The 24,630-nt window shown below is 48.1% G+C and overlaps 2 protein-coding genes across 2 annotated transcripts in view; one reads left to right on the top strand and one right to left on the bottom strand.

The window, feature by feature from the left end:
* LOC127037352 (C-C motif chemokine 5-like) overlaps positions 1-1,848 on the bottom strand; it is a 411,611-nt gene extending 409,763 nt beyond the window's left edge. Inside the window, exons 1-2 of the mRNA XM_050928972.1 lie at positions 1,599-1,848; positions 845-956 (exon numbers count right to left, since the gene is read on the bottom strand). Coding sequence (XP_050784929.1) covers positions 845-956; positions 1,599-1,806 — 320 coding nt within the window. The 5' untranslated portion in view covers positions 1,807-1,848. The remainder of the gene's footprint in view (positions 1-844; positions 957-1,598) is intronic.
* Positions 1,849-22,876: 21,028 nt separating this feature from the next.
* On the top strand, positions 22,877-24,069 carry LOC127037361 (C-C motif chemokine 4-like). The gene is made up of 2 exons (XM_050928983.1): positions 22,877-23,042; positions 23,951-24,069. The coding sequence occupies exons 1-2, from the start codon at positions 22,970-22,972 to the stop codon at positions 24,067-24,069; spliced, it is 192 nt and encodes a 63-aa protein (XP_050784940.1). The 5' UTR covers positions 22,877-22,969.
* The last annotated feature ends 561 nt before the right edge of the window (positions 24,070-24,630 follow it).

Raw genomic sequence — 24,630 nt, 5'->3', positions numbered from 1 at the left:
CTTGTTTACACAGAAAGTTAGTTGTCCCCTGTCATTTTCCCAGTATAACCGCTGCATGGACACTAATTCCAGTTTAGCTTAACTCCATGTCTACACAGACAGCGCTGCAGTGGTGCCGAGACAGCTGCAGAGTGTCTGGTGAAGACGTTCTGTGCCAACGGCAGAGAGCTCTGCCGTCGGCACAATCAAATCCCCTCCGCCCGCGGAAGAAGCTACGTCGACCGGAGAAGCTCTCCCGCTGACAGCGCTGTGCCCACGAGCGCTTATGTTGGTGTAACTTATGCCACTAGGGGGGTAGAATATTCACACCCCTGAGCAACGTACATTTTGCCGACATAGGCCGCAGTGTAGACATCGCCTTAATCCACTCCAAAGCAATGTAAGTGGCCCCAGAAACCACTGACATTAAACACAGTTGCCTTTGTCTATACTAGGTGCAAAATGGTGTCTAAAACATAAAACATTAGCTAGTTTTCCTAGGGTTTGTCTACATGGAAAGGCTTTACCAGTTAGATCCATATAGTTATGCTAGTATAACCACAGCTCCCCATGTGGATACTCCTACCCCAGCATCAGAGTGTCCCTTTTCCAGTTTATCTCAAGCCCCTTCCCAGGCAACATAATCTACATTGAAAAAGCCTCTTACACCAGAATAAGAGCGTCCACACAGGGAGTTATACCTGGATAATTACAGTGGTTTAAATTCACATCATAGCTTATATTAGTAGAATTGTCCCATGTAGTCAAGTCCCTAACCTAACACAGCCCTAGGGGATTGAGGAGAGATTAAAGGCTGACAGACACCTCTCCCCAGACCTCTCCCAGTACAGGAGCTAGCACTTACACTACAGCTGGCTGAGAGCACTTTCCACTGGTGTAGAAATATTCCTTCAGGTGGTTCTGGGGCAGCTTCCGGGTGGCGTAGCTGAAGCAGCACACGGTCGTGTCGGAACCGACTGAAAGAGATTGAAAAGAGGGACGTGAGTGTCAGTTATTCCTTGAGGAGGCATGGCCTGGACAGTGACAGTCACCCCCTGTGCTAACGATCTGAGGCTTTTCCTCCTTAACGAGTCTGGAGACCTCATTGAATTTGTTTCCATTCAACATGCAGCGACCGGCTCTGATTATCTCTGTGAGGAATTGACAGCATCACACTGAATAGTGGGCAAGTGAGAGGGGAAGGGGTCCTGGCCAGGCCTTTACAGGTCTTGGTTTATTTTCATTAACCTCCCTTTAACCCCAACACCTGATGAACACTAGTGACAAAGGACATCTTTGGTAAAGATTCAACACCCATTCACCCCATCCCTTCATTTAAGGTGAGAGCTCACAGGCACCATCTCCAGGCACCCTCTCAAAGCCCCAGCAAAATCTGGGAAGATCCGACTTGATAATCCCAATATTTCTAAAGTAAAAACCAGCAAGAAGGAGAAACTTAAAAGCAGCCCTTCCAGATGGCTTCCATCTATCCCAAAGAAGCAGAAGAGGCATAAAGCCCGGCTGTATTAAATCCTTACAGGTCACCTTTAAAGGCTGAGCTGCAAAGTTGCCACCTTTCAGAAGAAGACCCTGCAAGGATAGAGAGAAGCTGGACTCACGTGGGGCAGAGGAGGCCAGGGAGCAGAAGGCTGCGACGAGGAGAACGGCGAGGGCAGCCACGGTGGCCTTCATGTTGCTGTCAGGTGAGGGATGAACTGTAGGAGCAGAGCAGGGACCTCTAACCTCTGATACTGACCACCGGGACAAGCCCCTGGTTTTATAGGGGAACAGTGAGGTTTCCTGCTTGTTCCGTGACACCAGCTGCATGCCACCAGTAAAGGAGTGTCAGCAGCTATGCCTCATCTCAGGATATACAAGAATAGTCCTCGCAACAACCTGAGGTCAGTTTCAACACAGCTGCAAGAGGGACGCTGAGGGGGAAGGATATGAAGCAATCACTGCATGTATCACCACAGGTCCTGCATTGAGCTTACCTTAAAACAGAAGAGCCAACACTTAAGAACATAAGAATGGCCATATTGGGTCATACCAAAGGTCCATCTAGCCCAGTGTCCTGTCTGCTGACAGTGGCCAGTGCCAGGTGCCCCAGAAGGAATGAACAGAACAGGCAATCACAAAGTGATCCACCTGCTGTCGCCCATTCCCAGCTTCTGGCAAACAGAGGCTAGGGACACCATCCCTGCCCAGCCTGGCTAATAGCCATTGATGGACCTATCCTCCATGAACTTATCTAGTTCTTTTTTTTATCCCTGTTATAGTCTCAGCCTTCACAACATCCTCTGGCAAAAGCTCTCAGAGTTGGTCAGTGTGTAAGCAGGGGAATGGTCCCGCCGTTGTGGGGAGCTTTCCTGGTTCATACACTACCCCGGTGAAGTGGGCTAGCGAAAGGATCTGAGTCCTCGCTCCCACTTCCTTTACCCACAGGTCTGCCTGACCTCAAGAACTCTCTTTCTACTCTTGTGTGTGGCAGAGTCCTCGTAACCCCGACCAGGCTGGGCCCAGGATTCCTGGGGGGCTCAACCCCCAACCTTGTTGTGGTCACTCAGGGCAGGGGCTAGGGTGTCCCCACTTTGGGATGCTCTCTCTGCACTGGATGCTTTCCTGCCCCACTGATCATTACATACAGTTCAAAGCAAATGCAATTTATTAAACAGCAACCAATTTTAAAAAAATAAGAAACAAATCAGAAAGGTGAATGGAAAACCCATCACCCCGCTCTATGGCACTGGGACGTCACAGCCAGTGTCTCTGGAACATCCAGGCAGTTATGATCCCCTTCCAAGTCTGGCCTGCAGGGCCTCTTGGCTAGGGGCGTCTCCCTGCGCTGGGCCCACTGCTCCAGGTCCCCCTCGGTCTTCCCAGCTGCTCACCACACCCAGCTCCACTGTCCTAGCTCTGGCTCCACTCGGCCTCAGCACTGCTGCTGCTGCTCTGCCTCCAGCCCCCCTGGGCTGCTTCTCTTACCCCTCTGGCTCTGGTTGCTGCAGCTCTACTCCCAGCACAGGTCTACTCCCTGGACTGCTTCTGTGACTCTGCTCCCAGCTCTGACCTGTTTCCTGGGCTGCTTGTCTGGCCCCTCTGGCTGGCACAGCCCTGCTCCTCAGCTCAGCTTGGGCCCCTGCTCTCTCCTTAGCTCAACCCCACTCTGTCTGACCCAGGCACTTCACATGGCCAGGACCCAGGCACTTCACATGGAGGATGGGACATAAGAACATAAGAACGGCCGTACCGGGTCAGACCAAAGGTCCATCTAGCCCAGTATCTGTCTACCAACAGTGGCCAATGCCAGGTGCCCCAGAAGGAGTGAATCTAACAGGCAATGATCAAGTGATCTCTCTCCTGCCATCCATCTCCCTCCTCTGACAAACAGAGGCTAGGGACACCATTCTTTACCCATCCTAGCTAATAGCCATTTATGGACTTAACCGCCATGAATTTATCCAGTTATCTTTTAAACACTGTTATAGGCCCAGCCTTCACAACCTCCTCAGGTAAGGAGTTCCACAAGTTGACTGTGTGCTGCATGAAGAAGAACTTCCTTTTATTTGTTTTAAACCTGCTGCCTATTAATTTCATTTGGTGACCCCTAGTTCTTGTATTATGGGAATAAGTAAATAACTTCTCCTTATCCACTTTCTCAACATCATTCATGATTTTATAGACCTCTATCATATCCCTCCTTAGTCTCCTCTTTTCCAAGGTGAAGAGTCCTAGCCCCCAAACTCCTGACTCCCTGATTACCTTGGCCCCTCTGTCAATCAGGGGTTGGCCTCTCCTTGTTTCCCATTGACCCCTCCCCTTTTGGTACTGGGAGCTAGCAACCAAAACCCCACTGAATTTTAGTAAGGGGTCAACAGTCCCCTTATAAGTGCAGCACAAATTGGCCAAGGGTGACCTCAGGCACAACGCTCCTTTATAGGCCAACAGACAGAGTCCCAGAACCTGGGGTCTTAGAGTGCCAGGTGGGGAGGGGGAGAAATCAAGGCCAAGAGGCTATTTTTCACATGGTGTTTTCTAAGTAAGTATCCTGAGTTCCTGACTCCCCCTGAGACAGGAAAACCTTGGGCCAAATCTCCGCTGGTGTAAGCTGGCAGTGCTCTGGGGCAGTCAGTGGAGCTGTGCCAAGTCACAGCAGTGGAGACTTTGGCCTCTTGCATCTCTCCACTGGGGGAGTGAAGGGCCCAGGAAAGTCATTCTGAGGTGGAGTGGGTGAGCAATGAGCAGCAACTAACAATCCTAAAAAGAACAGAAATCCTTGTGGCACCTTAGAGACTAGCACATTTATTTGAGCATAAGCTTTTGTGGGCTAAAATCCACTTAATTGGATGTATGTCGTGGAAAATACAGTGGGAAGATATATATATACACACAGAGAGAGAACATGAAACAATGGGTGTTACCATACACACTATAAGGAGAGTGATCAGTTAAGGTGAGCTGTTATCAGCAGGAGAGAAAAAAATTGTTTGTAGTGGTAATGAAAATGGCCCATTTCCAGCAAGTGGCAAGGAGATATGAGGAACTGGTGGGGGGAGGGGAATAAGCATGGGGGAAATGGTTTTACTTTGTGTAATGACTCATCCACTCCCAGTCTTTAGTCAAGCCTAATTTAATGGTGTCCAATTTGCAAATTAATTCCAATTCAGCAGTTTCTCACTGGAGTCTGGTTTTGAAGTTTTTTGTTATAATATTGTGACTTTTAGGTCTGTAATGGAGTGGCCAGGGAGATTGAAGTGTTCTCCAACTGGTTTTTGAATGTTATAATTCTTGATGTCTGATTTGCGTCCATTTATTCTTTTACACAGAGACTGTCCAGTTTGGCTAATGTACATGGCAGAGGGGCATTGCTGGCACCTGATGGCATATATCACATTGGTAGATGTGCAGGTGAATGAGCCTCTGATAGTGTGGCTGATGTGGTTAGGTCCTATAATGGTGTCCCCTGAATAGATATGTAGACAGAGTTGGCAACGGGCTTTGTTGCAAGGATAGGTTCCTGGGTTAGTGTTTTTGTTGTGTGGTGTGTGGTTGCTGGTAAGTATTGCTGTCTGTAAATGAGGACTGGCCTGTCTCCCAAGATCTGTGAGAGCGATGGATCGTCCTTCAGGATAGGTTGTAGATTCTTGATGATGCGCTGGATAGGTTTTAGTTGGGGGCTGAAGGTGATGGCTAGTGGCGTTCTGTTACTTTCTTTGGTGGTTACAATCCTAAGTAACCACCAGGGATGGCTAGAGAGGGTAAACTGGAAAATGAATTTGCCAGACTAACTGCTGGAATGTCCCCTGGACCAAGCTGGCTCACTCTCCTTTCCTTTCTTCGCTCTCTGCCATCCGATTTCATTTCATACTTCCCACTCCCCACAAAGGCCCAAGATTAAATGTTCTTCTACAGAGCCTCATTCGGAGACTCATGTCTGCAGGAGCCTTTCATTTCTAGATCACAGTCTTAGCATCCACTGGAAATCTTTGCACATTGGTTCTCATTCCTTCTAGATATTTTTGGAATAGCCAATAATATTTTTGACAAGAAACTAGGACTTATCTACCTGGAGACTAACACCTTTAGCTCTGCCAGTGCCAAACTGATCTGATTAAATTGCTGCATATTTGTGTGGACACTCTTATTTCAGTTTCATAGAATCATAGAACCATAGGGTTAGAAACAACCGTAAGGGCCATCTTTGTCTAATCCCCCTCCAAGCTCCAGGATTTGTCATGTCTGAACCATCCAAGACAGATGGCTCTCCGGCCTCTTTTGGAGTTTACAAATGGCTCATTTCGATTTAGCTTAAGTTGATGAGAAACACTGGCCTTGTTTTAGCTGTATTAAAACACACGTGGTTCAAATGAACCAAGCGTAACGTCTGATTCACATCACTCTGTGGAATTAGCCAGTCCTTATTCTTTATCATTTCGCCAGTTTTTGTCTCATCTGCAAACTTTACAAGCAAAGATTGCATACATTTTCCCAGATCAATGGAAAAGATACTGAATAGCATTGAGCCCAGATCATCTCCCTGTGGGTCCCCAATGGATACATCTGTACTGATTCCCTCTTTAAAATTATTTTTTGTGCTCTTATCAGTTAACCAGTTTTTAATGTGCTGAACTGATCTTGTTTAGTGATCATTTTTTAACCAGATTGTTGTGCAATACTAAATCAAATGCCTTTCTGCAGTCTAAGTCTATTATGCCAACACAATTACGTTAATCAGCCAAACTTATGAAGCTCATCAAAAAACAATACATAGTTTGTTTGACTAGACCTATTTCCCATAAAAAATAAAGTTGATTGGTGTAATTACAGTGCCATCCTTATGTTCCTTACTGATTGCTATCCATCTCAGCCATTCCTTATTTTCCTTCTGGATCAATATCAAACTTATCAGCCTATAGTTCCGTGTCATTTCCTTTACCTTTTCTGCATCACTACTGGCAACTTAATGATCTATATTTAGTAGACTGATACCACTGCTAGGTTCTCTTTTGTTCCTGGTGTATTTAAACATTCCTTCTTCCTGTCTTTAACTCTACTGGCCATAGATTTTTCACAGATATCTTTAGCTTGTCTTCATTTCATGACAGCTAATTTATAATCATTACTAACAAATTTCCATTTGTGCATATATATAATTGCTACTTTCACTTTCTTTCTTAACCAGGTCGGTTTAACGGGTAGTCTTTCGAAATTGCAGATTGATAGTAAATTACTAGATGCTTATTCACCTTGTTTTGCTTAAATATTTCCTCCCACTCACATTTGCTCCTGATCATTTTCAGCTTTAGGAATTTGGCCCATTTCAAGCCCCCGTATATATATATATTACTGGTCAGGGCTGTATTCTGATTGCACATAGTCAGTGTAATTAGGTCATGATCACTTGTACCTAGGACAGGCAATCACTAATATTTAGTTCAGTCATTACTTCATCTTTGTCACAACAAGGTTTCAGAGACTTGCCCCAGCTATGGTGTAAAACTTCTTGGGATCAAAAATTATTGATGGTCATTTTCTGATTCTCCAAGACATTTTACTAGGGGCAGCATGAAACCTCCAGCATAATAATGGTTTTTCTTCCTGCACATTTCCAATAGATATTAAGAGCATGGGTGGCGGGTGAACTGCTGGCTGGGTGAGGCTAACCCAGGCCAGGCCTGCCTGAGGACCCACCCCTCTTCCCCCACCAGAGCCCCCCCTCCCTGCAGCTGCCAGCCCCCACCTCTAACACCAGGTGACACAGCCCCACCTGAGCATTCCACAGCCTGCATTTCTAAACAGAAAAGCAGATGATGGTAGTAATGTAGACTGCTCCCCCCCTCCTGTCTTTCTTTCCCACTCCGTCTTTCCTGAATAGAGTCCATGGAGTGAGTGTAGCATTCCACTCATGGGACTCCTCCCACCAGGTTTCTGTAATGCCAGTTTCTAATACCTCTTTATTATCTGGGCGCTGAAAGATTCCCTCCTTCTATTTCCTTGGACCCCGTGAGCTTTTACATTCATGGTCCCCTTGAGTCAGAGTTACCCCTTTCTGTCTCTGCCCTGTGCCTACTCCCTTAGCACCCTCCCCTTTGGGCAGCTGCCCCCAAGCAGTCTAACTGGTCTGTCAGCCGGAGACAGGCTCCCCGTCTGCAACAGGTATCATCCAAACTGCAGTTTGGAAACGGGGGCAAGTTTGTGCATAGTCAAAGACCTTCATTTGGGAGTGGAAGCTATTTCTGCCTCTTCCTTGTCTATATTCCAAACGGGGTCATGATCACAGTCCAGTCATTGTCCCCAAGACTTTCCAACCCATCAGTGACTCTGGGTGCCTGCATTTGTTTTGTTTTTTGTGGGGGAGCATAGCCCGGTGGCTACCTGCTCCTGCTCTTCAGGGGGAGGGGAAAAGCCCAGGAGAGGGTTGTGGCTGGGGCAAGAAGCCTGGGCTGATTGGGGAAAGTAGGCTCAGCTGTGGCCAAGCCCGTCAGGCCCAGCTGGCCCCTATAAGAGGCAGTGAGCCAGGGCCCACTCAGTCTCTCTGTTTGTAGAGGGAGAAGGGCCTGGCTGCAGAGAGCTAGAGACAGGGTACTTGAGTGGAGCAGGGCTGGGGAAAGGCAGAGGATCTGGGGAGCTCCAGCCTGGAAAGCCCCAGGCTGTGGCCTAGCATTGGGCTAACAGGTAGTGGGGGTTGCAGAGGGCAGCCCAGGGGTAGGCAAAGGCAGCAGGTCCAAACCCAAATTGCTAGTGCTGAGTAGGCTGATCCTGCAGTCTGCCCCAGGGCGTGGGGGCTAGACAATGACTGGCAGTAGCCATATACTGAGCCAAGGTGGGGATAGCAGATGGGGGTTCCCTGGGGAGGGCAGACCCAAAGAGAAAGGGGTTCCTGCCAGGGGGCAGCACTCCAGATAAAGGGGTACCGGGTCCTGGGAGGGACACAGGGGCCAAGAAGCAGTGGATCACAGGCCTGCAGAGGGTGCTCTGGAGGCTGGAGAGCTAATTCCCCAAAGTCACCAGCCGGAGGAGCCGCAGGGGTGAATCCCACACCCTTAAAGGGAGGCAGCCCAGTTTGAGACACTTCTAAAGGGAGCTGATTTTCGAAAGGCGGGAGCCTTGCTGGAAAAAAAGCCCTGTCTAAAGTGTCTGAGGTTGGGAACCCACTTGCCATTTGGAAAAAGCTAAGCACCACAGTTCATGTAGTGAACGTTCACAGAAAATTATGGGGGGCCAACCCACAGGGTAAAAAAAAAAAAGAGCTCCAAAAATTGGCTGAATAAATATGAGTATCAAAAAAGTGCTAGGAAGTCACCAGCTGCACAGAGAGACAGCATGGTTGAGTGGATAGGGGGCTGGGCATCAGGAGACCTGGGTTCTAGTCCCTATTCAGTAACCTTGGTCAGATCTATGCCTCAGTTTCCTCATTATCTGTCTTGTCTATTTAGACTGTTTTCTCTTCACAGCAGGGACTGTCTCTCTCAGTGGGGTCATTTCTTTAAAAAACACAATAATCATCTCGCTGTGGAAAGAATTATTCACTTCTCTCCAGCGGGTCATCAGGTTGAGGGTGCAGGAGGGGGAAGTGTGAAGCTTTCTGTCTGTGGTTCCCCAGTTCTGTGAAGATACAGAAAATAAATGAGCAGGAGCGGAACAGAGGACTGGGGGAGGGGATGACCTAAACCCAGCACGCTGTTTATAGCCATCACTTCTGAGCTGTCAGGCCCTGCTCCAGCAGAGTGAGAAACCCGCTCCTACCACATAGCTCGTTAATGCAGAGACGATGAAAGATACGGAAAATTAGAGCAATAACAGAGGTTTGGCCTGATCTCAAAAACTTCCTTATGAGGAAGGCGAACTGCTTGCCCTTGGGTGAGGGTCTGATTTGCCCAGACAAGGCTGGGCAGTTAGCACCAGGTGCATGGAGACCAACACTGAACATGCAGGAGAGCTGGAAGGGAGAAAAAGGATAGTAACAGAGTTCGCTCATTGCTAGGTGTCCAGTCCTGGTGCTGCTGCTCTCTCCCTGGGCTAGCCCCTGCTGATCACTCCAGCACGGTGGCAGTTTCTCTGCCTGGTAACTTGACCCGCTAGCTCTCCACGCCTTCCAGAGACCCCATTGGCCCCCACTAAAAGTCCACAAACCAGAAACAAAAATCCTGTCCCCAGCTCTGGGGCTCTTCCTCAGCCCTGTTTCAGCTCTGCCTGGTGCCCCTTCCTGGGCTCAATGACCTGGGCAAGGGGCTTGGACACCCTGCCTGTGGGCCAACTGGGAACCCCACTCTGCCCTGGGTTTCAGCCCAGGACCCTGCACCTAACAAGCCAGGTCTGCTCCTTTATCTGTACTGTGGTTTTCCCTGGGCCACTTCCTACCTCTCTTCTCAAGTTCCCCACGGGAAGTCTCCTAGTCCCCCCCACACCTTTCTGCCTGTAGAGCGTTTCTTCCTCCCCCTCTTCCCTACAGCTTCCTTCCCTGCTCTGACCTTCTGTCCTTGCTAACTCAGGGCCCTGTGGGAGTCCTTGTGCTCTCTGGAGTCTCTCCTTTCATACAGGAATCACCTGGTTTCTCCCAGGTGGGGCAGCTTGGCTTAGCCTCGGGCTCTCCAGGCTGGGGGGGTGGGGTAAGTCACCCTGTTACAGATGGTTTCTGGGCATAGCACACTGCTCCTTGGCTCCCAGTTTGCATGAGAGCCCAAACCCCATTGCACGGTGATGTGGACTGGCTGCAGAGGTGGAGAGCTGGTTGAGCAAGGGGAATTCTTAGTGTTCAGGGAGCTGAGAGGGAAACTCCCAAAGCAGATGCTGGAAGCAGACATGACACAATATCCTGGCCTAGGAACAAGCATGAGGAACGCTCCCAGAAACTGAAAGTGAGCTGCTGATTCCCTGCCAGACTAGACTAGAGAGTGTGCTGGCTGTGCTCCAAAACACTAGGGAAAGGGAAACCACTACTGGCGCTGATCTAGCAAGGAGCAAAGGGAAGCAAGGATCCTCAGCCAGCAGAAATTGTCACCATGGCACTGCAGTCTGAGCAGCTATGACAACTTGCACCAGCCCAGGCTCTGCCCTCGAACGTGGAACAGGATCGGGGCTAGACCTCCCACTTGTCGATCGGGCCTGACTCTGATCTCAGTTATACTTGGAGTAAGTCAATGGTAATGCCACTGATGTCAGTAGGCACAAAGAGTTTTATCCCCACCGCAACGCCATTGACTTCAGTGAAGTTACTCCTGATTTACACCAGAATTAGCAGGAAAAGACGCAAGCCCCAAAAGTCTATAGCAGTCAGGTTAAAAAGGAACTGCTACCAAATGCAGTCCCGCTAAGCCAGTGGCTCTCATCCATCCAAACCATTGTACCCCTTTCAGGAGGCTCATTGGTCTTGTGTACTCCAAGTTTCATCTCATTTAAAGACGACTTGCGTACAAAATCAAACACAAGTGTCACAGCCACGCTAGTACTGACGAATTGCTGACTTTCTCATTCTTACCATATAATTCTAAAGTAAATCAGCTGGAATATAAATATTGTACTTATGCTTCAGTGTTTAGTATATAAAGCTGTATACACAATCCATTGTATGAAATGTTAGTTTGCACAGACTTTGCTAGTGCTTTTCTGTAGCCTGTTGTAAAACTAGACAAATATCTAGATGAACTGATGTACCCCCCGGAAGACCCCTGCGTACCCCCAGGGGCAATGTACCCAGGTGGAGATCCACTGCTCTAATACGCAGTTGGAATTAGCTGAAAGTCCTGTGCTATAGCATTGTACTAAAATACAAAATGGGGAAGAACTGGGCAGATAACAGTACTGTGAAATAGATCTGGAGATTATAGTGGGTAGGAGTCAACCGTGAGATGCTGTTATGAAACAGGCAAATGTCATTCTGGGGTGTGTTAGGGGGCGTATTCCTTCGCCCTCTCACTTCCCTGGTCCTTCTCGCATGAACAGAGAGCAACAATACCCAAAGTCTGACAGTGCAAACAATTCAAGGTTTATTGGGGTAAACTTCCAGCAAGCATGACTCCAGTTTCCTTCCTTGGTGTCCCCCTTCCCAGCTCTGACACCACAGAGCCTTGCCTGTGTCCCTGTCCCCAGTCCCTGTTCCCATTTTACCCCCTTAGCGAAACATGATTCCAATTCCCCCATCCCCATTCCCTGTTCCCATCCCGCTCTTACTTCCTGATTGACTGCAGACTATATAGTAAAACCTGAGTTTTGCTTAGCTATTCCTTAACCAATCATTTTGCTGAAATTTACCTAACCAATCCTAACATATTGTAACATGTTTAGCTAACCAATTATATCCCACCATCTTAATTAGTTTACACCCAGCAAAATTAATTATACAGCAGACAGAAACAATTACAGACCCAGACAGAGACCATGCAAATAAACATACAAAACAATACAGAAGTGAGGATTTCACATCTCAGCTATTGATAAATGAGTTCTTACCCGACAGAAAACTATCAAACTAAGTTTCCTTTTACATCTTCTAGGCTCTTCCCTTTCTCTGGAGGGGATAGATGGGATCACCTTCCTGAGAGCCCCAGATTGCCTTATTTCAGTGTGACTGGTTTGGGATGTGAGGATGTGACCAGACACTTCCCAGCTTATGGCTGCCTTTGCTGCTTAGCCAAAGGCCTCAGCCTAAGAACCAGGCCTCAGACTATCACAGTGAGAGAAGGCCCTTACACAGACAGACAGTGATTTTTGATTCTTTCTTTTATACCCCTATAACTAGCTAAGTGATAAGAATACACCTACATTCTTAACGTCTAGCCTTTGCAGACAGGCCTGAATATCTATATCCTAACAGGGTGTATTAATGGGAGTGTGTGTGAGACGTGGAAAGCAATTCTTCCGTGCTACTCGGCACTGGGCAGGCCTCTGCTGGAGCCCTCTGTCCAGTTCCGGGTACCACGCTTTAGGAAAGATGTGAACAAATTGGAGAGAATCCCTGAGCGCCATAAAAATGATCAAAGGGTCAGAGAACCTGGCCGATAAGGAAAGGTTAAATAAAGTGGGCACGTTTAGCCTGGAGAGGAGAAGGCTGGGGGTGGGGGTACCTGATAACAGATGTTAAGGGCTGTTCTAAAGAGGCTGGTGGCTTTTTTACTGTCAGGCCAGCAGTGAGGTTACGCTATAGAATGGAGCATGTCCATTGGGAAATCAGGGATTTCTCCTCTGGGTGCCAATGGAAGCAAGCCAGCCCCAGGTGCAAACAAAGCACCACTGATGTCTGGCCCCATCTCCTCCTGTGGCCCAGAGGCAGGAACGGAGACACTAGGGAAATGGAGCAGAGAAGGGGAAAACCCTGGCGGGTGTAGCCGAGTGTGGGCTGGAAACATAGGAGGAAGAATGACAGCTAGCCTGGCTATTTATAGTGGTGTCAGTACAGAGTGGATGGAAACAGCCCAGAAGGGAAACCACAGAGCTCCCCCTGAGCGTCTGAAACCGAGCCCAAGTCGAGAGCTCTCAGCGCTTTTAACTCACTGAGATCTAGCTTCAGCCATCTCCATGGGCCTCGCCAGGGCTGCACCTGCCTCTTCCCTCTCTGGCTTCCCCAGTCCCTTTAGGGCAGTTGTTTCTAGGGCAGGGGTTCTCAAACTGGGGTCGTGACCTCTCGGGGTCACAGGGTCATTACCTGGGGGTCACGAGCTGTCGGGGGGGCACTCAGAGGCTGGCTGTGTGAAAGGGGTCACCAATGGAAAAAGGTTGCGAACCCCTTTTCAAAGGGCTTCAGCAACCCAGACGCTTTCATCTTCACACTTTGTCCTGGCTAGCACCTTCCATCCAAACAGCTGCAAGCACCTTGCAGACATTGGTCAGTTCCCACACATGCTCCTGCCCCGGGAGGCGAGTCAGCAGGGCATCAGGCCCGACAGCGCGAGGATGGACCCCTCACAGAGGTGAAGGGGCATAGTGGCCGGCCAAGCCAAGAGCCCTGGCTGCCTGGATAGCAAAGACCAGTGCAACATCTGATAGCGTGGGAACAGGATAGGAATAATCAGTTATAGTTACATTATTTTGATTTTAAATCGTTTAGAACCTAGCTCTGTGTCTGAGCTGCACTCAGCATAACAGGGCCTTGCTCTCAGCTGGGAGATATTGTCGGTCAAATAATAAATATCCCCACTTTACAGAATGGAAACTGAGGCACAGAGAGGTCAAGAGACCTGCTCAGGAATGTGCTATAGAGCAGCAGCAGAAGCATGAATGCAATTCGGAGCCTTCCAGGACAGGCTTTACCAATGGAAAAATGTCAATTTACAGCAGGTCCCAGTCTCTGGATCTAGCTGAAATCCCAAACTATGCACAAATGTGCACGCTTTCAAAGAGGTTATTGGTCGTGTGTATATACCAAATAATGTATGAATCAGTTTCTGTGGCCTGTATCTTTAATTCTCTAAGGATAATGCAACGTCTCTTTAGCTCAATGCAGATTGTTGCACAGGAGGTACACACACTGTACTAATTATCAGCATAGCAGCCGTGTTAGTCTGTATTCACAAAAACAACAAGGAGTCCTTGTGGCACCTTAGAGACTAACACATTTATTTGGGCATAAGCTTTTGTGAGCTAAAACCCACTTCATCAGATGCATGGAGTGGAAAATACTGTAGAGAGGTATAAATATACAGCACATGAAAAGATGGAGAGCTGTCTTACCAAGTAGGGGGTCAGTGCTAACAAGCCCATTCAATTAAGGTGGAAGTAGGCTATTCTCAGCAGTTGACAAGAAGGGAGGAAAAATCACTTTTGTAGTGCTAATGAGTTCAGTGTAATCAAGGTGGCCAAAGATGTACTAAGTATTAGAGGCGTAGCTGTGTTAGTCTGTATCCACAAAAACAACAAGGAGTCCGGTGGCGCCTTAAAGACGAACAGATTTATTTGGGCATAAGTTTTCGTGGGTGAAAAACCCACTTCTTCAGATGCACACACTGTCCTCTCTCTTGTAAAGACATCACTTTTTTATGTTCTTGTTTCTCTTACTTTAAATCCAAGTAATTCAGACTGAAATCATCTTTTTGCTTTTCGTGTGTGGGAGCCACATGACAATCTGCACATACCAGCCCGGAAGGGCTTATTTTGCAGTAAGTGTCATCCATAAGAACAGCTGACAGGAACGCTGCTTTGAAAATAGGGAGTGTGTGGAAAAAACACGTCAGTTCTTGGTCTTTAAATGAAAACTTGAAAATTTCTGGGGACAGCAGACACTTTCTACAAAGGAACGAGTTTAATCAAAAACCCATTTTCCATCCAAAAAACAGTTTGGATGGAAAACTTCTGCCCCACCCTAGACAACAGGGTGCAATCAAAGGTTTTGCTGGCAGATTTTCCAAGAGTAAACTTGTCATAACTCCCTTCTGCACTTGACATTGGTTGGAAGTTTATCTTCACTGTCCTTGGTTTTCTCACTGAGACCTCTGGTGGAGAGAGAGTCAGCAAACGCTTGCCCCGGAGTTTGTCGCTCTGTGTTAGGTTATGGGAGGGGTTGTCAAATAAGGATTAAAACAAGAAGGCTGATTCTATGGTAAAACAATCAGGTTCTCTGTCTTACTGGGGTGAAGAACACCATATAAATCGCAACTGGAGACGATCAAAAGTTTTCTGTCAAAATTGTTTAGGGATGAAAAGTTGGGTTTTCAGCAACATGAATTTTTTTTGTGGAAAATTCTAACTTTTCATCAAAAAACTGAAAACTGAAAAGGTTTTGGTCAAAACCCCCCAAAATGTCAAGTTTGGGCCAAAAATATTTTGAGTTTTCGCTTTTCAACAAGCCAAGGAAAAAACCAACACCACATTTTCCAGCCAGCTGTAATGGCTACAAATAACCCATGAAAAGGAAGGTCCCTGCTTCTGCAGAGATTCCCTAACCTCTTCAGTGCAGGGTCTTCATGGCCGCACGTCTCAAGTCTGCCACCACGCTCCTGCAGAGTGAGCACTGTCTGCCACGGGGAGCTTTGCTCAATGAAGCTGTTGTGTCACAGGACGCAGCAGGCAAAGGTTTCACCCAAAGGACCCAGTTCCTCTGGCTTTGCCAGGGTAAGTGTCCCTTGGCCAGGAGATGACATTTCAAGAGTACATTAGTTTCTTCTCGATTTTAGCAGCATCCAAACCAAAACCTTTCCATGTCCCCGCGGTCATTTTATTACCAGAGTCTCTACACTGACCCTTTAACTCTGAAATGCAAAGGGGTCCCAGTTCAGGGCCCACCTTTAAGACCAGATCTCTGCAACCTCCCAGTCCTGGGCTGCTCTGGGGGCTGGAGCGGCCCCCAGTGTAACGCAGACAATCCCTTGTCCCTGTCTATGTGTCAGCCTCCTCCCTGGGCTGCAGTAGGGGTTTCAGAGCTGCCAGGTTCTCCAGGGTGCTGTATGCTGTGGCTCCACCTGCACCCTGTCTCCCCAATCCCAGCTTTGCCCCTGACACGCCCTGGGCACCAGGTTTAGGAGTAAGGATCTCACCCAAAGAGCTTTGGGGCAGCCTAGTGCCTTGGGGCCCAAGCTAGCTGTGGAATGTAGGCATCATGGCAATATACATGGTAAACAATAATGTTCAGGATTGGGTTAAACTTCATTTACACTGCTGGGGATGACGGGCACCACTCACTGAAGACAGCTGTGAGAGAGAGTTAAAAAGCCCCCCCACATAACACACAGGCATATGCAAGTTTACCCAGGAATTAGAACTATGTGGGCAAAGAGCTTTGCTGAGTATTGTTTGCAGGGGGCGGCAAAAGCCAAGCAGACAATATATTACAGTAATCGAAGTGCTATCTGTGATGAAGTGGGACTGTTCTTAATGTTTCTCCTGAATACTGCGTGGGGGCCTCAGTTCCTGGCCGGCTCTCTGTCGCCTGGCAACTAATGGCCAGGCCCTTCCCCACTGCAAGGTGATGCTAAAGGTGTGGGAGAACAAAGAGATCAGGTGATCTCCTGGCTGGGGAAAGGAACTGAGCAGAGGAGGAGGGGCTGGAGGAGGTTTCAGTCTGGAGCTGGCTGGGGACAAGGAGTGAAGTGAAGATGTGGGGGTCTGGCTCACTGCTCCCCAGAATGGACCCGGCCGAGGGGTCCGGTTCGCTGTATCTACAAGCTCTGTTTTAGACCCTGTTCCTGTCATCGAAAAAACCTCTGTTTTACTGGCTGGCTGAGAATCACGTCTGACTGCAAAGTGGGGGTGCAGGATCCTGTGGCTTCCCCAGGACCCCGCCTGAGTGGACTCGCTGTGGGAAGCGCACGGAGGGGCAGAGGATGCTGAATGCTCCACGGAGACATCCAGAAGGTGAAGACGTGTGAGCTTCTTGCCCTGCAGACAGTCTGCTCCAAGGGAGAGGAGGCTCCCCAGAGTCCTGCCTGGCTTTGTGGGGAGCAGTTCCAGAGCATCACCCGGGGACTCCATGACACTGACAATATGGCCCTGGGAGAAAGCTATAAAGGAAGCTTTTGGGGCACACGGTGCTGTCTGGAAAGGCAGGCTTGGAACAGTGAGAAAAGGGACTATCCCCTGTGGTTTGATTCCTGCTGTGCTCAGGGAAGCAGTAAATTATGTATAACTTTTATAAATAAACAGGACTGCATCCAAAAAAATACTTGACTGTATCATCAGTTTCTCTGCCTGACTGGGACAACCCACAGTGCCCTGAGTTTGGCTAACCCCTTGGGTCAAAAGGGGTAGCGGTACTAATACTCAGTGGGACTTTGTGCACTCTACGTGGGTCGTTCAGCCCAGTGTAGAGGCCTGCACTAGCCCAAGTGAAGTTGGCAGGGGTCAGCGGTGTGACTGAGTGGAGGATTGGCTTGTCATGTGAATGTGGAGTGAATTTCCCCCTTGAGGACAACAGGACTCCCCCAGAACAGCCTGGGGCTGGAACGGGCCAATTGTCCCGTCACAAGCTTCAGAAATGAAACTCGAACAAGAAACACTTACGCTAGCAAAAAAATGTGAAACAAACAATCTGGGTTTTCTGGATGTCTGATTGTCGTGGGCTCCTGGCCAGGGAGACTCCGAAGCAGAAGAGACAGAGAAACTGCAGCCTCTCATGATCTGTCTGCGTGGTCACCCGCCTAGGTGAGGCTATGCCAGCTGGGAGGAGAGGCAGAGGCAAACCAAGGCACAAGGAATCATTTTAAGCTTTTAGAACTTTCTAAGGAAAAACCCCAAGTTTGTACCAGGAGCATAAATAATATAGAACATCGCCAAAGACACGCTGCTTACAATAATAAACTAGCGATTAACCAACTCAGTAACTTTTGCAAGTTTGCACATGCCACTCTTCCTCATTCTGCACCATTAGCACCAACTACATTGTTATTAACAAGAACAAAAGAGATTCCTTGACACCAGACTGTGTCACTTCAGAGAAGAATCGGCTTTCCCTCTGCTTGGCTGTAAGTCCTACTCTGCTCTCGCTAGCCTGTTTTTTGCTTCTCTTCAGTTTGAAATGCTCCTTGGATTCGATGTTCCTGTGGTTGTACCTCTTCCACCGAGTTTATCCACGAGCAGGGTATTTACACCTACTGGGCCCTCACTTGTCCATTAGGTGCCTTTGAACTGTATTCGGTCAACAGATGTTCAAACAGCCATTCTTTCTGTTCATAATTCTCTGTAGGTCCTTTTGAGGGCAGGGGGCTTCTTGTTTACTACTTCTAGGATCTCTTTGCAGCTAACACAAGGTTTTGATCAATTCCATTTGCAATTGTATTTCCTTTCCCTTCCTACTCTCTCTCTGTTACATCTGTGGGTTTTATTTCCCTCTACTTCGCTTCTCTAATAGCATCTGCCCCTTGGGATGGATCCCAAGTCCCCTTTCCAACAGCATTGTCCTCTCCTCCAATTTGACCCTATATCCTCTCCAATCCACCTCTTACCTTCTGTTCTCCACTGAAATCACTGTCACCAAAGTCTCTTGTGACCTCCTCCTCTCCAAAGCTCAAAACCAGCCCTCCATGAACATAAATTGTTGGGAAGAGTCAACATGGTTTTTGTAAAGGGAAATCACACTTCACCAATCTACTAGAATTCTTTGAGGGGGTCAACAAGCATGTGGACAAGGGGGATTCAGTGGATATAATGTATTTAGATTTTCAGAAAATCTTTGACAATGTCCCTCACCAAAGGCTCTTAACCAAAGTAAGCTGCCATGGGATAAGAGGGAAGGTTCTCTCATAGATGAGTGACTGGTTAAAAGATAGGAAACAAAGGGTAGGAATAAATGGTCAGTTTTCAGAATGGGGAGAGGTAAATAGTGGTGTTCCCCAGGGGTATCTACTGGGCCCAGTCTTATTCAACATATTCCGAAATGATCTGGAAAAAGGATAAACAGTGAGGTGGCAAAATCTGCAGATGATACAAAACTACTCAAAATAGTTAAGTCCAAGGCAGACTGCGAAGAGCTACAAAGGGATCTCACAAAACTGGATGACTAGACAACAAAATGGCAGATGAAATTCAATGTTGATAAATGCAAAGTAATGCACATTGGAAAACATAATCCCAACTATACATATAAAATGATGGGGTCTAAATTAGCTGTTACCACTCAGGAAAGAGATTTTAGAGTCATTGTGGATAGTTCTCTGAAACCATCCACTCAATGTGCGGCGGCAGTCAAAAAAGCAAACAGAATATTGGGAAGCATTAAGAAAGGGATAGATAATGAGACAGAAATTATCACGTTGCCTCTATATAAATCCATGGTACGCTCACATTTTGAATACTGTGTGCAGATGTGGCTGCCCCATCTCAAAAAAGATACTTTGGACTTGGAAAAGGTTCAGAAAAGGACAACAAAAATTTTTAGGGGTATGGAACTGCTTCTGTATGAGGAGAGTTTAATAAAACTGGGACTTTTTAGCATGAAAAAGAGTCGACTAAGGGAGGATATGACTCAGGGCTATAAAATCATGACTGCAGTGAAGAAAGTAAATAAGTAAGTGTTATTTTCCCCTTCTCATAACACAAGAACTAGGGGCCACCAAATGAAATTAATAGGCAGTAGGTTTAAAACAAACAAGAGGAAGTATTTTTTCACACAACACCCAGTCAGCCTGTGGAACTTCTTGCCACAGGATGTGGTGAAGGCCAAGACTATAACAGGGTTCAAAAAAGAACTAGATAAATTCATGGAGGACAGGTCCATCAATGGCTATTAGCCAGGATGGGAAGAGATGGTGTCCCTAGCCTCTGTTTGCCAGAAGCTGGGAATAGGTGACAGGGGATGGATCATTTGATGGTGACCTGTTCTGTTCATTCCCTCTGAGGCACCTGGCATTGGCCACTGTTGGAAGACAGGACACTGGGCTAGGAGAACCTTTGATCTGACCCAGTAGAGACATTCTTATGTTTATCTTTCTTCGTCTGTCAGCCCCCTTTGATACCATCAGACACATTCTTCTTCTTGAAATCTTGTCTTTCCTGGGCTGCCATAACTCTATCTTCTCCTGGTTCTCCTCCTACCTCTCTAATTGCTCCTTTAGCTTGTTCTTTGGAGGGCCCTTCTCGTCCCCCGTCAGCTTTCTGTGGGAGTTCTACAGGGATCCATCCACGATCCCCTTCTCTTCTCCCTCTAACACTTGTCTCTGGGCAATCTCCTTCACAAACACAAGTTCAGCTGTCGACTCTGACAATGACTCACAGACCCACTTCTCTACTCCAGACCTGCCTCTTTCTGTCCACACTACAGTCTTGGCCTGTCTCTCTGACATCTCCTCATGGATGTCTAGCTGTCGGCTCAAGCTAAACATGGCTAAAGCAGAGTTCTCAATGTCCCCACCAAGTCCTCCTCACTACCTTCCTTCTCTGTCGCTGTGGACAACACCACCATCCTACCTGTCACTCAGGCCTGTCACCTGGGCACCATCTTCAACTCAGACTTCTCTCTAGATCCTTCCATCCAGGCTGTGTCTAAGTCTTGCTGATTCTTGCTGCAGAACATCCCTAAGATACGACTTTTCCTATCCAGCCACACAGCTAAAATGTTCCCCCAGACTCTCAGCAACTCATCTTGTTAATACAACCTTCTCTTCTCCAGCCTTGGCAAATGCACTCTAGCCTTGCTCATATGTATTCAGAATGCTGCTGCATTCTCCTAGCTAGTCACTTTGGCCCCGGCACCCCTCTTTGCATCCCTTTGCTGGCGTCCCCTTCTCTACGGTGTCAAACATGAGCTACTTGTCTTCACTTTCACGGACCGTCACAGCCTTTCCCCACCCTGCCTGTATCTCTCCTTCAGTACAGAAAGGTTGACTCCCACCTCCCATTGGCCCATGATGCAGCCTCCATCTCCCACTTGTTAACTTTTCAAACAAGCACCTTTGTGCTCCCTCTCCTCCTGCCCCTCATGCACTAAAACCTTCCAGGCATACAAAAAACTTGACAGTGGTTAGGCAGTTGGTGAGGTGAGACCGCTGCCCATCACGCTGACCGTACCATCTCACTGGTTCTTCGTGCTCCCTGTATATCTGTCTGTATCCATCTGCTGTCTCTTATCTATTCTGAGATCATAAGCTCTATGGGGCAGAGACCATCTTTTTATTCTGTGTTTGTCCGGCACCTAGCACGATGGGGCCTGATCCATGCCTGGGGCTCTGGAGTGCTACCGCAGGACACATAATAATGCTTAAAAATAATGTACACTGATGAAACTCCATTGCCTTCATTGGAATTACACCTGATTTACACACGGTATAAGGGAGCTCTGTGGTTCTCCAGGGGCTAAGACCAATGACTCACCTCTAACAAAAGGTTTGGAAGGGAAAGAGAAAAGCCTTCTTGAATATACCGTGTGGGCATGTGTTGTGTATGTGCCTGCATGCTTGTGTACAAGTATGGTGAAACCAGAAAGTTCATCTTCAACAAAACCCTGCCCACAACAGAGAGCAGAGACGCATGTATTGTCCAGGTGAGGAGGGAAACGGAGGGGCGAAAACCAGGGTCTGGGGCTCAGGAGCTTTGCTAAGATGCTACATGTAGGACTATGCGAATAACAGATTCTTCCATTCTCTGGCAACTTTGCCAAATTAAAGCAAAAATCATTTGGGATCCACCCAAAACTGACTTTTTTTTTGAAAATTTCAGCAAATCAAAATTTGTTTGGGGCAAAATGTTTCGCTTCCATTTTGAGCATTTTTAAGGTTTTAAATTTGTTTAATAAAATTGAAGGGAATTTCCGACAACAATTTGTTTTCAAACCAAAACACTGAGATGACTCATTTTGATAATGTCGAAACAAAACATTTCAATTTTTTCAGATTTTTCTGATTGGTTGGCCAGTCGGGTTTGGTTTCGACCAAACCAATTTGGTGACTTCACTCAGGATTTGTGAGACATTTCAGTATCCCTGAGTCTGTATTTTTCACTAGAAAAAAGTTTTGACTGAAAAATTACCCAAGGGCGTGAGCAGGACGGGAGTGAAAGACTTGAGGATAGCAAGATACAAGCCCTTTACGTGGTGTGTGGTGACCTCCTTCAAGCTATTTGGTCAGAACCTCCAGGAAAAGAATTCACTTTCTCCTGTGCAGCTTCACAGGGCAACTTTCAGAGCCGTCTTCTGGAATGTGCAGCAGGGAACTGGCACTAAGCCCAGAGTGCTCACGCAAAAACATCCCAATATCAAGTGACCCCAGAACATCCCCTTATCAAGTGATACCAGAACATCTCGATATCAAGGATGGTACAAAACATTCCTCGCAGATAACAGGAACACACCGACCCCTCCTAAAAGATAAGTCAGGTGCTGAGCATGTGCTGTGAGATGTCGAGGCCCTTCATCTCCCAGGGAAGGGAATGGGAATTGAGGGGATTCAAACCTTCCAAGATTGGACCGCTATCATGTTGGGGCAGTAGATTGTACACCACACATGCTAGAGATAATACGAGTGATGGATCTATAGAGTAGGTGGGTATTTTATAAGAATCAATTTTAAATAATGGATTGAACCCAGTCCAGTCTGAAAATAAACATTTCATGTCTCTTCCTTGTCCCCCAACTAGATTTACATCTTCTTTTAAGCCAATTTCTTTTCATTAAAAAAAAATAGAATTAAAACATTTTTCTCCTCCCCACAGCTCCACTGCGAGCTCAGGTCCTTCTGCTTTCCAGTGTTACGCAATGTCAGAAACCGCAACGAGGGAGAGTGGCGTAGTTTGTGCTTCCAGAAACGCTTATGACACATTTTCTTCGGTCTTTTCCTGTGATGTTGAAATCAAATTGAAGAGTAAGAACTTGGGGCCTTGGCCCTTCGGCCCTTCACACAAACTATTCTGGGATTTCCTCCATTGCGGCTGCTGCTTCACTTTTCCACAAATAGCACAAACGTCACCTCCTGAATGCACTGGAATTTCCACAGTTCCTAGGGGTTCGCCCTCCTTTTGGTTTCCAGTCTCCTATAAGAAGGGGAAGAAACCAGAGATTCAGCATCAGACGGCAAAGGGTTTGAAGGAGTCCCTGCTCTGGTTCAGCTGCTGCAGTTCATCCCCACCCGACAGCAACATGAAGGTCTCTGTGGCTGCCCTCACCCTTCTCCTCATCGCTGCCTTCTGTTCCCCGGCCTTCTCCGCGCCAAGTAAGTTCCGTGTCTGTCTTCTCAGAGCCAATTTGGCCTTGTAGTGAAGGAAGACGCTCCCAGTTAGCTCTGTGCTAGCCAGCCATGGCACGTCGGTGCTGTCACACTGCTGTGCTTTTCTGGGGCACTTCGGAGCGATGCAGGCTAGTTGTATCTCTCCACATCTCTGCAGTGAGATCACAGCACAGACAATGTGGGAGAGAGGCTGTTTGGCTTAGGGGCTTCCTTCCCTGGGTCACGAGTTCAAATGCGGCCTCTACAGGACGTGACCAAGGGCCCTGACATCTAGTGGCTGTCTGGGGAGCCAGGTGAAATGAGTCCGTGGTCTCACTCCTCAGAGATCATTGGTACCCTGGCTAAGGAGCCTACCAGAGAGGCCATGGGCCGAGTAGGGCCTGGGTATTCCGCTCACCCGCCAAGGGACTGTCCAAGTCGGGGTGGGCTGCCAGATGCTGGCGTTGCTGCATCTGCTCTGTGAGTGAACTGGCACTAAGGACCCCGTCCTGTCAGATACTGAGCATCCTCAGAGCAGACTGACTTCAGGGGGCTCAGAGAACCCTGGGCAAGGCTGAAAGAGGGGTCTGGTTAGTGATTAGCTCATGGGATTGTGAGCCCGTTCCTGACTTCAGGTCCCGGCTCTGCCATGGGCCTGTGCTGTGGCTGCAGACTGGTCTCCGCCACTCTGTCCCTCAATGATCCCCTCTGTGAAGTAGGGATCGTAAATAATTCGCTGTCTGCAGATCACTGCATACATACTAACGCTCAACCACTGTCATGTCTTGGCACCATTGAAATTCTAGACTAATTTTAAAAAACCCACTAATGCAAACCTCTCCAATGGGACTCTTCTGGAGAGCCAGGCAGGGCTTTCCCTGGCACCGGTTTGAACTCATCTCTGTCTCTTGCAGTTGGCTCTGACCCCCCGACTGCCTGCTGCTTCTCCTACACAGCCCGGAAGATCCCCCGCAACTTCGTGAAGGATTATTACAGCACCAGCAGCATGTGCTCCCAGCCGGGCATAGTGTAAGTGCCAATGGCAGACTCCTAGCGGCACCCAGCGGGTATGCTGAGGCGCCCTCTGTTTTCATACATAGGTACATTGCACTAACATGGGCTGGAGCAACCGCCTGTGGCTGGGCAGCACACGGGCTGGTATAGAGAAGGACAGGCATGCAGCAACGCAGACAATACCGAGCTGGACAGCACTGGCCGTGCGGGGGGCGGGGAGTGTCATGGTTTCCAACTGCATGATAGGCTGGGGATGGGACCTGCCCACCCAAGCAGGGCTTAAATTCAGGAAATATTTTCAAACCTGCTGGGAGCCTCGGTGTGCCCCCCACAACAGGACAGGGGGTGTGGTGTGCCCCACCACAGATCTAAAGCCCGCAGATCCCCCACCTCACAGCTGAAGACCAGAGCCCTGCCCCAACACCCTGCAGCATGGCAGAAGCCCCGAGTCCTGCCCTCCCCTTCAGCCCAGTGGCTGAAGCCCCTCCCGCCCCACTGGCTCTGAAGTTTTTTAGCATGTTGTGGGGAATGGGGGGCTCAGGGAAATAATGTATGAGAATTTAAGCCCTGCACCCAAGGC

Source organism: Gopherus flavomarginatus, chromosome 19, assembly GCF_025201925.1.
Source record: "Gopherus flavomarginatus isolate rGopFla2 chromosome 19, rGopFla2.mat.asm, whole genome shotgun sequence".
Lineage (NCBI taxonomy): Eukaryota > Metazoa > Chordata > Testudines > Testudinidae > Gopherus > Gopherus flavomarginatus.
The sequence above is the reverse complement of the archived record's forward strand: the minus strand, read 5'-3'. Positions and strand labels throughout refer to the sequence as shown.